The sequence below is a fragment of the Rousettus aegyptiacus genome, unplaced genomic scaffold, assembly GCF_014176215.1.
Source record: "Rousettus aegyptiacus isolate mRouAeg1 unplaced genomic scaffold, mRouAeg1.p scaffold_m13_p_6, whole genome shotgun sequence".
In the NCBI taxonomy this organism is placed as follows: Eukaryota; Metazoa; Chordata; class Mammalia; order Chiroptera; family Pteropodidae; genus Rousettus; species Rousettus aegyptiacus.
The window spans coordinates 86,642,058-86,654,596 of record NW_023416309.1 but is presented as its reverse complement, the minus strand read 5'-3'; the positions used below and the strand labels follow the sequence as shown (position 1 = coordinate 86,654,596).

At 33.7% G+C, this 12,539-nt stretch overlaps 1 protein-coding gene across 1 annotated transcript in view; it reads left to right on the top strand.

Annotated features, from left to right (window-relative positions):
• Positions 1–12,539, top strand: part of APPBP2 (amyloid beta precursor protein binding protein 2) — a 45,007-nt gene that overhangs the window by 17,283 nt on the left and 15,185 nt on the right. Inside the window, exons 4-5 of the mRNA XM_016143367.2 lie at positions 1,205–1,328; positions 10,016–10,184. Coding sequence (XP_015998853.1) covers positions 1,205–1,328; positions 10,016–10,184 — 293 coding nt within the window. The remainder of the gene's footprint in view (positions 1–1,204; positions 1,329–10,015; positions 10,185–12,539) is intronic.

The following is a 12,539-nucleotide window of genomic DNA, read 5'->3' as shown; positions in this document are numbered from 1 at the left end:
TGCCTCACAGAGCTGGCTACTCCTAGGCTACAGGTACCTCAGAGCTCTGAGAAGGGTCCCCATGAGTCTAGAACCTAGATCTCTAGGAGCAGCACCTGGCTGATGGGTGCTGGTGTCTCTGATCTGTGGTCTATGAATCTGGTTCTGCAAGTATTGGAAAACCGCAACTGGAATTTGCTTACTGGAATGAATTTCCACTGCCAGGGTAAAGAGCATTACCCCGGGGCATTACTGTCAGCAGGGGCTTTGCTGACAGAAACTGGAAGCAAAGGGGAAGGAGTTATCTCTTCTCTCCTTTCTCTATCTCTCATAAGCATGCATGCCTCCTTTTGGCAGCGAGTACAGGGAGCCAACTGGCAAAGGTGACATGTGGTTTGCAGAGTCCTAGCCAAAACAGAGTTTGATTTGAAGCTGAGAAACAATAGCCTAATAACCAGCACAACACATAGTACATTGGGATAATGAGTAAAAGGTTGTTTTGTATGAATATGTATAATAACCATATTATTCGGTCACTTGATGAGGGCTCTAAAATGTTTTAAAGCATACTTTTCTCCAATTAAAATGGTATTCGGTTACATACAGTTTTAATTAAACATAAAACATTAGTCTGAGCAGAATATATTTTCTTGACTCAGACACTATTGACGCTATTAAGACTTGGCACTTAAAAATGTATTAAACAATTTTGAGGGGTTAGGAACCTCTAAAGAGATGGATACTCTCCTGAGGAAAAGATGCATTAGGACTGTTAGAGGACAGTGATTTATCTGTGTATCCTCAGTGGTATACCACTTTACTAAGAAGATTATTTATTCAGATTTCTTTATCTTTTTCAGGATTGGATATGGAGAGATTTTAAAGTTATGTTTACCCTGCAAGATGAAAATATTAGGATTATTAGAATATATGGCTAATTAACTGGAAAAAATCAACTCTTAGGCCATAGAGTATTCTTAGAGGATTAATATTCTTGACTCCTTATTCAAGGTTTCAACTTTAATTTACTTCCTCTGGTTTGAAAGTTTTTGTTTGTTTTGTTTTTTTAATTTTACAATTAGTATATTTTTTGAAGGCTAAACACAGGACTTTAATATTGTGAGGGTTTTTTTCATTTTAGATAATATTCGTTAGAAGCATGTCCTTTTCGCTTTCAAGTGATTTATTAAATTATCTAAAGTTATTGGTTTTTTTTGTCCTTTAGGTGGCTTTCTTTCTGATGCAGGCTGGTACAGTGATGCTGAGAAAGTTTTTCTGTCCTGCCTTCAGTTGTGTACTCTACATGATGAGATGCTCCATTGGTTTCGTGCAGTAGAATGTTGTGTGAGGTAAGTTGGAACAGATCCTACAATTTTATACTATAATGATACTTTGTGCCTTTTATAGTTTTAACTCTTCTTAGTGTACTTCAACATTTGAATAAACCTCTAGGTTATATTTATGTCACAGTTTCACTAGTCTGGCCTCTACCATCTCTCACTTTCAAAATATAGTTAACTTGTTATAGTTAGTTTAGCTTAGATTTCAGTATTATGAACTAGATCATGTATATATTTTTGCGTTTTGTCATAGAACTTGTTGGTTCATTCATTCAACAAATATTTATTGAATGCTCGATATGTATCAAGAATTGTGCTAGGCAGGATGCTAGGAAAAGAAATAACACTCTTTCCTAGGGCATTATTATTTTTTTGCCCCTACTGTGTTTACATTTCAAGAATTGTGCTTAGCAAGATTAATATTTTATTTATAAATAACTATATTTTCTTTAAAAATATTTTTTAAACAGATGTACTCAAAGACAAACAAATCTAAAATTAACTCTTGCTTTTACTGTCCTTATTTTTTCTGTACATGTAACATTTAGTTTTAGCTATTTTCATACAGGTTTTTTTTTCTATGTCCCAATTTGATTTGACTTTTCTTAAAAATAATTTTTTAATAAAACTGAAGAGAAATAAAAATAAAGTTTAATAAAATAACAAATTCCTTGCCCTAAGTTAACTAAAGTCTGGTCAATTTACTGAATTTTTTAATATTGAATAAAGCATTATATATCCTTGATATCTTAGAGATGAATTAATTAAATCTGAACCCGTGCAGAGCTAGAATATAGATTTTATATAAAGCCATTATTGATTTAAGCTAAAATCGAGTAAAGTTCTCTAATTTTTTTTTAAACCAATGGAGTTCAGTCTTTTGAGGTTGTCATTACACATGTTTTTTACCATTAGAAAACATTCAAATCCTAAAGTTAATTTAGTAATGTACAAACTTAATTATATGCAATATTTTAGAAGCCTATAATAACTTCCCATAGATATTTTAGAAGTGTATGATAAATTATAAGAATATTTGTGTGTAGAAACTATAAAGGAATTGTTATTTGGACCTATAATTCGTAGTACTGATAAAAAATAATCTGTGTTACCTTTCTTCCCCTTTTTATATTTTATTTTTGTAAGATTAGGAGAATAGACTATCTCATATGGGGTTTGAGGGGCTTAGTTAAATGTTTCTATGTATATGAACTAGTTAGTTTGGAACAGAAATGCCATTTTGTATGATTTCATTGTTTAAAGCAGTCTTTTGACCCAAAAGTTAAACATTTTATTCTTGTATGTGCTTGGTTGTTTGTTTTTTTCATAGAATCAGAGGATTTATTTCACCCAAATAACTAATGTTTCTTCTGTCTAATTTTAAGACTATAAAAATTTTGCTTTTGTGTAACCAAAAGATTTAGTTTTCTCACAGGACCAAGGTTCGTTCTTTCCTTCCTGTTTTGTCATCTTTAGTATGTAGCTCACATCATTATGTTTGCAAGTGTTATAAGCAGGGAGAAGGGCAAAAGGTTCATGCCAGCTGAGCCTGCTTTTTCTGTTTCTTCTTTTTTTCAGTCAGAAAAAATAGCTTTCCCAGAAGCCTAGTCTTATCTCTTTGTTTAACTCTCTGTGAAACTGGTAAACTGAGACCCATTTAGCACATCCTCCAACCCATGTAAGGTGGTCAAAGGAGCAAAACATTTTTTTTTGTACATATTGCTTGCTACCCAGAATGAACTCGTAGGTCTACATTAAGGAAGCGGGCGGGGGAGGGGCAGCTTGGACAGGTAACTGTCAGTCCCGTGGCATGGCTGTCTTTTTTTACTTAGCTTTTTTTTTAAGGCAGAAAAATTTGGGGGATTAGTTGACCATGTGTTTAATTGAATTGAAAAAGAAGTATTTTGCAGAACAGATAATAATGAAATTCTTTGGCTAATCTCAGGGAGCTTTCAGCCGGTTGCAAGAGTTAAGAATATGTTCTTTAACATCACAAAGCCAGTTCTTATTTGTGGCTGGCATGGAAGCAGTGTAGAGCAAATGTCGTTGAATCTTCTTGTTAAATCCAGGACCATTTTTCAGTCCTTGTTGTATTTCTTGAAGACTCTGCCCATTTCCCTTTACTCATTTTCTTTTTAATAGCTTCGTTTTTTCTGCTTACGCTTGTGTCTATTGCTAAACAAATTTTAAAAATAAGGAAAACTATGAGGAAGAAAATTAATGTTATTTATAACCTTACTGCCCAGAAATAACCACCATTATATTTGTGTATTTTGGAATTTTAAGTGAAAAAAGTAACTCCCTGAACTGGGGAGGAGGGAGCTGGTTGGGGGAAGGTTGGGAGTGGGAGGTAATGGAATCTAAATTGAAAAAGAGCCCTGAGCCCTGGGCAGTTAATTTCCTGAAATACAAAAATAAATAGAAATTAGAAGCCAGAAGACAATAGCAGTATCACAATTATTGAGAGAAAATACTATACTACTTTACCAACTTTCATGGCAAAATAAAGAATTTTCAAATATACAGAGACCATATATACCTCCATGTACTTTATTGGGGGGGTGGAATACTCAAGGAATTTCTCTAACCAAATAAAAGTTCAATAACATCTCACGATAAGGGAAGATGGTATAGGAACAATGGTAAACAATAAATATAATATATAGTTACATGTAAATGAAATAGAAAAAGAATGAAGAACAAATTGGGAATTCTTAATAAAGCTTAAGGATTTTTTTCAAACTAGAGGTGAAAGAGATTTTAGAAATAATGTAAAACAAAAATTCTCAGTTACCACATACTAGTCAATGTAAGGTAAGGGTCCCGCCCCCCAACATTATCCCTTAATAAAGAGCATTGCTTTACAGAGTCCTTCATGTTATATGATATTTTTTTTCAAGTCTGTTATTTTGAACAGCAAAGTAATATTTAGGAAAGAAATTTTAGCCTGAAAACTCAGCCAGTGCCAGTGTCAGGAAGCTCATAGAGAACACTGGGCAGAATTTTCTTTTTAAGGAAGTAATGGAATTTAACACATTTAGAATTATTATGGAGATCATAAACTTATGTTAGCTATCTTTATTAATTGGGTTTTTAAATATTTGAAATGGTGCAATAAGTGGTTTGGTTGTGGAGATTATGGATGTCCAGTTCCCTTAGGAGGAATGAAACAACCCAGCAATCCTAATGTTTGCAAATGGTTGCTGGTACCTTTTAATAAAATTTCTGGTGACATCATTCCGGACTCAAAAGTGCTGAATATCAAGAGAAAATGTTTTACTCTGAAAAACTGTTTGATGTCTCAAAAAGTAGTTATGATGATGACGAAGATAAATGTTTTAAGATGCATGTGAATAGCTTGGATAAAATTGTTACATAAATTAAAAGGAGGAAAGGCAATTCTTGAAAATTTGATTTACATTTTAAATATGTGTTCATAATATGACAAGCTGATTTAAATATTATGTTTAAAAATGTTATATGTATTCCTAAAACTTGATATATTCAAACTGGCCAAAAAACTTTTTAGATGGAAAATAGAGGCTCATATTATTATATTCAGGTTGCTTTATATTGGGCACATTTGATAGCCTGTTTTTAAAATAGACATTTGGGAAAGTGTAGTAGTACAAGTGTTATAAAGATCTCATTGTAGTGAATGGAGGAATAACAGGAGTGGCTATCATTAATTAATGTTCAAACATTATCAGTGCTAGGGATAGATATATAATGACTTATATAATGGAAAAAGACAATAGACCATCTGTCCGCTCTTGTGTCCTCTATGCTGGGTTTTGTCTTTGGCCAGCTTCCCGGTAGTTATAAGAATGCTGCCACAGTTTGAAATATTCCATGCAGATTCCACACTGTCCGGCAGAAGGTAGGCTCCCTTCCCTTTAATGACAGGGAGCCTTTCTCAGAAACCACCCAACTGACCTGCCCTTGAGTCTTATTAGCCAGAGCTAGGTCTTTTGGTGACCTCTGAATCAGTCCCTAGAAACAGAGTGGGATTACTACACTGCAGTAATCACAGTGTAGCAATTAGTTGGCTTAAACTAATCACAAGTTACTCCTGAGTCCTATGAAAAAGGGGTTAATTCCTGAACAAAATTAGCGTTCTGCCAACAAGCATTAGGTGGGGAAGTGGCTCTTGGTTAGGGAGCCAACAGTGCCCGCTATGTCCCAATGCTTTGCTTCCCCCACTTAAAATTAAAACCACATCAGACTGACGAAAAATGAGAAGATGCCAACAACTAAAATCAGAAACAGGAGTCAGGACATTACTACCATCCTTCTGGAAATAGAATCATAAGAAAATCGATAAATAATTGTATGCCAACGAATTAGATAATGTAGACGCAATGGATAAATTCCTGCACAAATTATCTAAACTGACCCCAGAAGAAATAGAAAATCTCAACAAACTTATAACTAGTAGAGATTGACACAATAATGAAAAACCTTCCAACAAAAGTCAAGAAGCATAAGACTTCACTAGTGATTTCTACCAAACATTTAAAGACGTAGTAACACCAATCCTTCTCACAGTCTTCCAGAGAATTGCAGAGGAAGGAATATTTCCTAACTCCTTCTAGGAGGCCAGCATTAACCTCATACCAAGGCAGAAAAAAATGTCATCACAAGAAAAGTACAGACTAATATAATAATGTCTATGAATACAATGCAAAAATTCTCAACAAAATGCTAACAAATAAAATTGAATAAAAGTATTATACACCATGACTAAGTGGGATTTATCCCAGAAATGCAAAGGTGATTCAACATAGTAAAATCAATGAATACATCACATAAATAGAATAAAGGGGGAAAAAAGTCATCTCAACTGACACAAAAGACATTATTTGACAAAATTCAACACTTTTTCTAGATGGAAACATTCAGAAAACTAGGACTAAAACGGAACTTTTTCAATATGGTAAAGGGCATTTATGAAAAACCCAGCTAGCATCATATTCAGTGGTGAAAGACTGAAAGCTTTCCCCCTAAGATATGACGACAAAGATGCCCTCTTTCATACTACTATACAACATTGTCCTGAAAGTTCTAGCCAAGGCAGTTAGACAAGAAAAAGAAATAAAAGGCATCCATATTAGAAAGAAGTAAAACTATCTCTATTCACAGGTGAAATAGACTTCATCAAAATTAAAAACTTGTACATCAGACGACATTAACAAGAAAGTGAAAAGACAACATGTGAGCAATACTTGTAAATCATATTTCTGATAAGGGTCTAGTTTCCAGAATATATCAAGAACTACAACTCAGCAACAATAAATAACCCAATTAAAAATGGTTAAAAGACTTGAATGGACTTTCTTTTTAGAGAAAATATGTAAATGTCCAATAAATACATGAAAAGATGTTCAGCCTCATTCGTCATTAGAGAAATGCAAATCAAATGAAATACCACTTCATATCTCCCAGGATGGCTGTAATTTAAATAAATAAGTGCTAACAAGAATGTGGAGAAATTAGAATCCTTGTGCATTGCTAATGGTAATGTAAAGTTGTGCAGGTGCTGTGGATTATAATTTAGTATAGTTTCCATTTCAAACAATAGTTTAATTGATCAATTAAATAGTAATTGCTTTGGACAAAAACTATTGTCCAAGTGATTTTATGTTATAAAAATAAAATACTATAGGACAGAGGATATACGGGGAATCTTTGTACTGTCTGCTCAGTTTTACTATGAACCTGAAACTACTCTAAAAAATCAGTTTTTAAAAAATAAGAAAATACTATGCTTATATGGTAGAGCCACATTTGGAGAACTTTGAGAACCTGCTGAGTGTTGAAGCAAAATTAGATCCTCAGTTGGACCAAAAGTTTCTTGGATCCTGCATCCTGCTCAGTGTCAGCCCAGATGGACACAAAGACCCTGAAGAGTTTCCATATGTATGTTTGTTTTGCCCTTTTGTTTCAATAAACAGCCAGCAGGGACTGGAGGAAATACCAAGCTGTGCTTTTCTGGCATGAAATACTTAGTTTGCTACCCCCATCATATTGTCAATTTTTAAATAATTCCTAGAAACTTTTTTTAAGGGGCAGTGCCTACAGTGAAAGTTGTTGGAAATACAGTTCTTAGTATTGAAGCAGTGAGAGGTGAGCACTGTTCTTTTCATTCTCTGTATTTATGGCCTATGCCCAGGGTTACTTACTCATTCAACCATTTAGATACTATGGAATCCATATTTCTAATTCTAATCCTTTATTTTCCCAAGGATTTTTTTTCCCCTCTGAACTGTTGTAATATCTTCTGTCCTGGGTGCCTTCCACTCTTGGCTTTACTATAATCCATTCTCCACAGTGTAGCCAGAACAGTCTTTCTAGAGTTGCACTGTCCAATATGGTAGCCATCAACCATGTGTGATAATTTAAATTTAAGTTAATTAAAATTAAAAGAAATTTAAATTGGCCCTCAGACACACTAGGCACATTTCAGATTTCAGAAGCTACTTGTGACTATTGGCTATTACATTAAGCAGAGCAGGTATAGAACATTTCAGGAAGTTCTGTTAGCACCGTTCCAGAGCATAAGTCAAATAATCTCTCACTGTTGCAGCTAGAACTCTTTACTGTGGCCAGCAGGGCCCTATAAAATCTTCCTTATCTATGTTTTCTCATCTCTCTTTACATAATCCTTTATTCATAAGACTCCAGACACATTAGCCTTATTTCTGTTCTTTGATTATACCAGAATTCTTTTCCCTTTCTCGAGGCCTTTGCATTTGTCCTTCTGTTGGGAATATGTTTCCCCTCAGATCTTCACATGATTGCCTCTCCGTCAACTCAAATGTTAGCTCCTTAAGAGAATTAGGTGTCAACTCAAATGTTAGCTCCTTAAGAGAATTCTTCCCTGTCTACCCTAAGCATCTCCTTTATGAATCTCTTAATTATACTGCCCTATTCTGTCATCTTCATAGCATTTATCTTTCAATGAAAATCTTATTTATTGGTGTTTGTCTGCTCTAACCCACTTTTTCTCACTAGAATGAAACTTATGTGGTCGTGGATTCTCTTTCTCTAGTTTACCACTACATCCTTTGCCCCTAGAAAAAATGACAGGCACATAATAGATACTCAGTCTATACTTGACTATGAGAGTCTCAAAAGTTTATCTTCTAAACTGTCTTATTTTTATATTTCAATTAGAGTTGGTTTTCGATACTAATTTCAGGTATACGGCATAGGGGTTAGACATTTATATAATTTACAAAGTGATGCCCCAATTAGTCTAGTACCCACCTGGCACTATACATAGTTATTGTAATATTATTGACTATATTTCCTGTGCTGTATTTCACATTCTCATGACTGGTTTGTAACTACCAGTTTGTACTTCTTAATCCTGTCACCTTTTTTACCCAGCCCCCCAAACCTCTTCTCATCTAGCAGTCATATTATATTTATTTTTATTGTAATCTTTTACTAGATTTCAGTTCTATTTTTCTGTGTATTATTTCCATTGTGACAGTAGTCATTGCAAAGTACCTAGTCATTAGATCTGCAATTTGACAAAGCGACAGTCTCCTTATTCTGTATGATGACACTTATTTTAGCATGAAAAGTCTGTATACCAAAACATTTTTTCTATTTTGATACTTCTACTTAAAAATATAAATCAAAATAACTCACCATTCAAGTGTAGCTTGATAAATTATTACATTTATTTCTGCATTAAGTTAGAATTTGGTGTTATGAAAGATCATTCAGAATTTTTTATTAATCTTGGTGTATTGTTTTGCTTGAAGATTTTAGGCTTTTCTTAAAACATAACTGTATGGTGAGTGTTGGGAGGATGCAAACTGCTGTTGGGTAGTATTTGCCATCTTATTGAATAATCCTGGTTCTTTTGAAGTTTTCTGTTTTCCCTGACAGTTCATAGAGATTAGAAGACTGTTAAGAGTGTTTCTCATCTTGGGTTATTGATATGTTAATATCTTTGGTATAGATAGAAAAATAAAATTTAAGTACCTGGTTTTTTAATATTCCTAAAGAATGCTTTCTAACTTTTCCATACTTGGCTTTTTAAAAAAACAATTTTTATACGTTGTTCCCTCTCAGCACTGAGCATTTTCAGAAAATTGTTTTGGCATGATATGTGGACATAGTGTTATAACCAGCATTATAATAGAAACAAATACATGTCCAATCTTCACACTATTGTCCTGTCTTGTGTATCTCCTATTACTATCTATACCTCAGTCTGACCTGAAGCATTTTACTACTCTTGCATATCATTAGATAGTCAGCATAGTTTTACAGTTATTTTGTGTAAAGAACTCTGTGTATTTCCACTGTAATTTTCTTCGTTTTCCAAATTTTGTATATCGAGACTATTTTGGATTTGGAACACAAAGAGTTAAGTGTTAGATGTAGCTAGAAGTGTAGCACATGCTTGAGTGCACAAAGTAAACAAATATTTAGAGAAGATAAGGAATCAAAGTTGGATGAGATTAATCCTGGGTAGCTTTCTGGGATGAGCATATACTTTTTTATGTGCATTAGTCGATCCTAATTTGGGCCAGACAGATATTTTCTAATGTTGGTATCATTTCTTGCATCTAGTTACTTTAACTCATTTGGGCGCTACATAATGATCTGTAAGAGGTTATCAGGTCAGCCATGCTGAAAATATCAAACATAGAGGAATGTTATTTGTGTTTTTGCAGATTGCTTCATGTGCGAAATGGAAACTGCAAATATCATTTGGGTGAAGAAACGTTTAAATTAGCTCAGACATATATGGATAAACTCGCAAAACATGGCCAGCAAGCAAACAAAGCTGCACTTTATGGAGAACTATGTGCACTCCTATTTGCAAAAAGTCACTATGACGAGGTGAGCATTTTGAAGTGCGTTTCACTGTGGCCAATAAGTATGAAACAGGATAAATCATTAACTCTCATATTTCTCTTAACAGATCTCATTTTCACACATTAGGTTTACTTAAAGCAGTATATATTTGTAATGAAATTTTTAAAATCAGCCAAAAGAAGTATTTTATGCAATGGATTTTAAACATATGTGTATGATTTAGGGCTTGTTTTGTTTTTGTTTTTAATTTGACCAATGCCTAAATTATTTCAATGAGCATGCTCTGTTTAATAAACCTTTATTGGATGTGTAGCCCTGGGTGAACTCTCATAACTTGAAGGCATTCATTTCATTGGGAAGCTAGATTTCATTTATACTTTATTGTATTGTTTTACTCCTTCGTCTTCCTTATGAGAAAGACAGCTTCACTCTTGGCTTTATACTATTTAATTAATGTTTTTGTAGTAATGAATACGTAGATGAGAAGTGATCTTTGTATGCTTAACTATTTTACTTGGTGGTTTCATTTATGGAAGAATATCAATTATTTCAGCTAGCTGTCAAAATTTTAAATTATTTCTATCTCGATTTTTGCTTCATTAATATAAACTATTCCGTGTTTAAAAGAAAATTATAATTAGATCGAAACTAGAAAATTCTAGAAAAATTAAGTGATGTTATGTAACTCTAGTGTTTATCCTTTTTAAAATATTTATATAAGAAGATATCAAACCCATGTGTAAAAATCTAAAATCCTTATCAGCATGCCTGCAATTTCTCATGTGCCCATATGTATGTTCTTCCAGTTATTTTTTATGCCGAATTCCTTTGTTTACTGAATTGTGTTGATGGATTGTTTTGCTTCCCTTGTGTGTAGTGACTGTTCATAGCTTGTCAACCCAGATATAAAACTTGTCCCCTTTCTATGATTTTGGTACACCAAAACCAAAAAAATTCCATTCATAGAAGACCTTTGTGGGGATAGCCACTTTACTGGAAATGAGATTGAGATAAACAGCAACAGTTTGAGCATTAGAAATGCCTATCTTGAAAGTTCTTCAGGTGCTCCACTATCTTTTTATAGCTCTACAAAGACATTCAGCCATCTTTGGTTCCTCTTACATTGTTTCTTCTCATCTCTGTTTTTCATACTGCGCTCTGGAACCCTTTACACTCTTGTTTTCTGTTACATAGAGTGATTCATATTTTACCTTTTTTTACTCCCATACTAAGCTCCAGGCCCATCTTAATATGTCTAGACCCATCAATGTATTCAGTGGAACAAAAGTACCTTTTATTTACCAGTTTCCACTTTCATTATTAGGCATTTACTATTTAATTGACAGTTCTTTTCTTTCTACATTTGGATTGGGATTTTATACTGTGCCTTATTCATTATGTTTGCAACTTTAGCACATTCGTGAGGAATGTTTAAGTCTATACATGTATTTTGGATAATTTTGGTAGTTTATTTTAAATATAAATAAATTTGTCATATCTATAGAAAAGTACACAAATCTTGAGGATATAGTTTGATGAATTATCACCATATTCTGATGTTAGTTAGGGTAAGCTAGCTTCTTCTGAGATAATACCACCCTCAAAATAGCAGTGGCTTAGAACAATGAAAGTTTATTGCTCATGCCGCATCCTGTCCTGGGGATCTCTTTGACTCTGCTTAACATTATGTCTTCACTTCGATCAAAACCCCATGTGGTGGAGTAGTTTCTATCTAAAATATCACCAGCCTTGGAGCAGAGGCAGTAACATCATGGGGGAAGTACAACTGGTTCATAGAGCTTTCTCCTAGAAACAGCACATTTCTCTTTTGCTCATATTTTAATTAATATTTCAATTGGCTGAAGGGAATCACTTGACTGCTCTTATTTTTAATATGAGAGGAAAGTATATTTTTCCCCAATGTAGGGCAGTAAATATTTTAAAGAAGTGTTACAGTCTACCACAGTTCTAAAGATTTTACCTTATTACTCTAGAGCAAAATCAGCCTATTCACTTTCTTATAAACAAACCAGGTTTTGGGGCCTAAATCCCAAAGAGAAAAACAAATGTTTTTCTCTTTTGCAGAGAAAAACAAATGTTTCCTTTCTGATATTTTCTATTCTCCCTCCATTCTTTGTGATCTCTCAAAATTGTTTTGTTTCTTCGAAGTGTTCTTACTATCCAAAGTCATTTATTTTGTGTGTGTGTGTGTTTTTTTTTTCTTTCTCCCACTACAAACTAAGAGAGGAAGATCAATAATTTATGGTTTTGTTACTCATTAGGTGCCTAGATGCTAGCACATTGCCTGGCACTTAATCTCTCTGTACCTCAGTTTCCCATAATAATAGTACATATAGGGCTGTTTTGTTGGTTAAATTT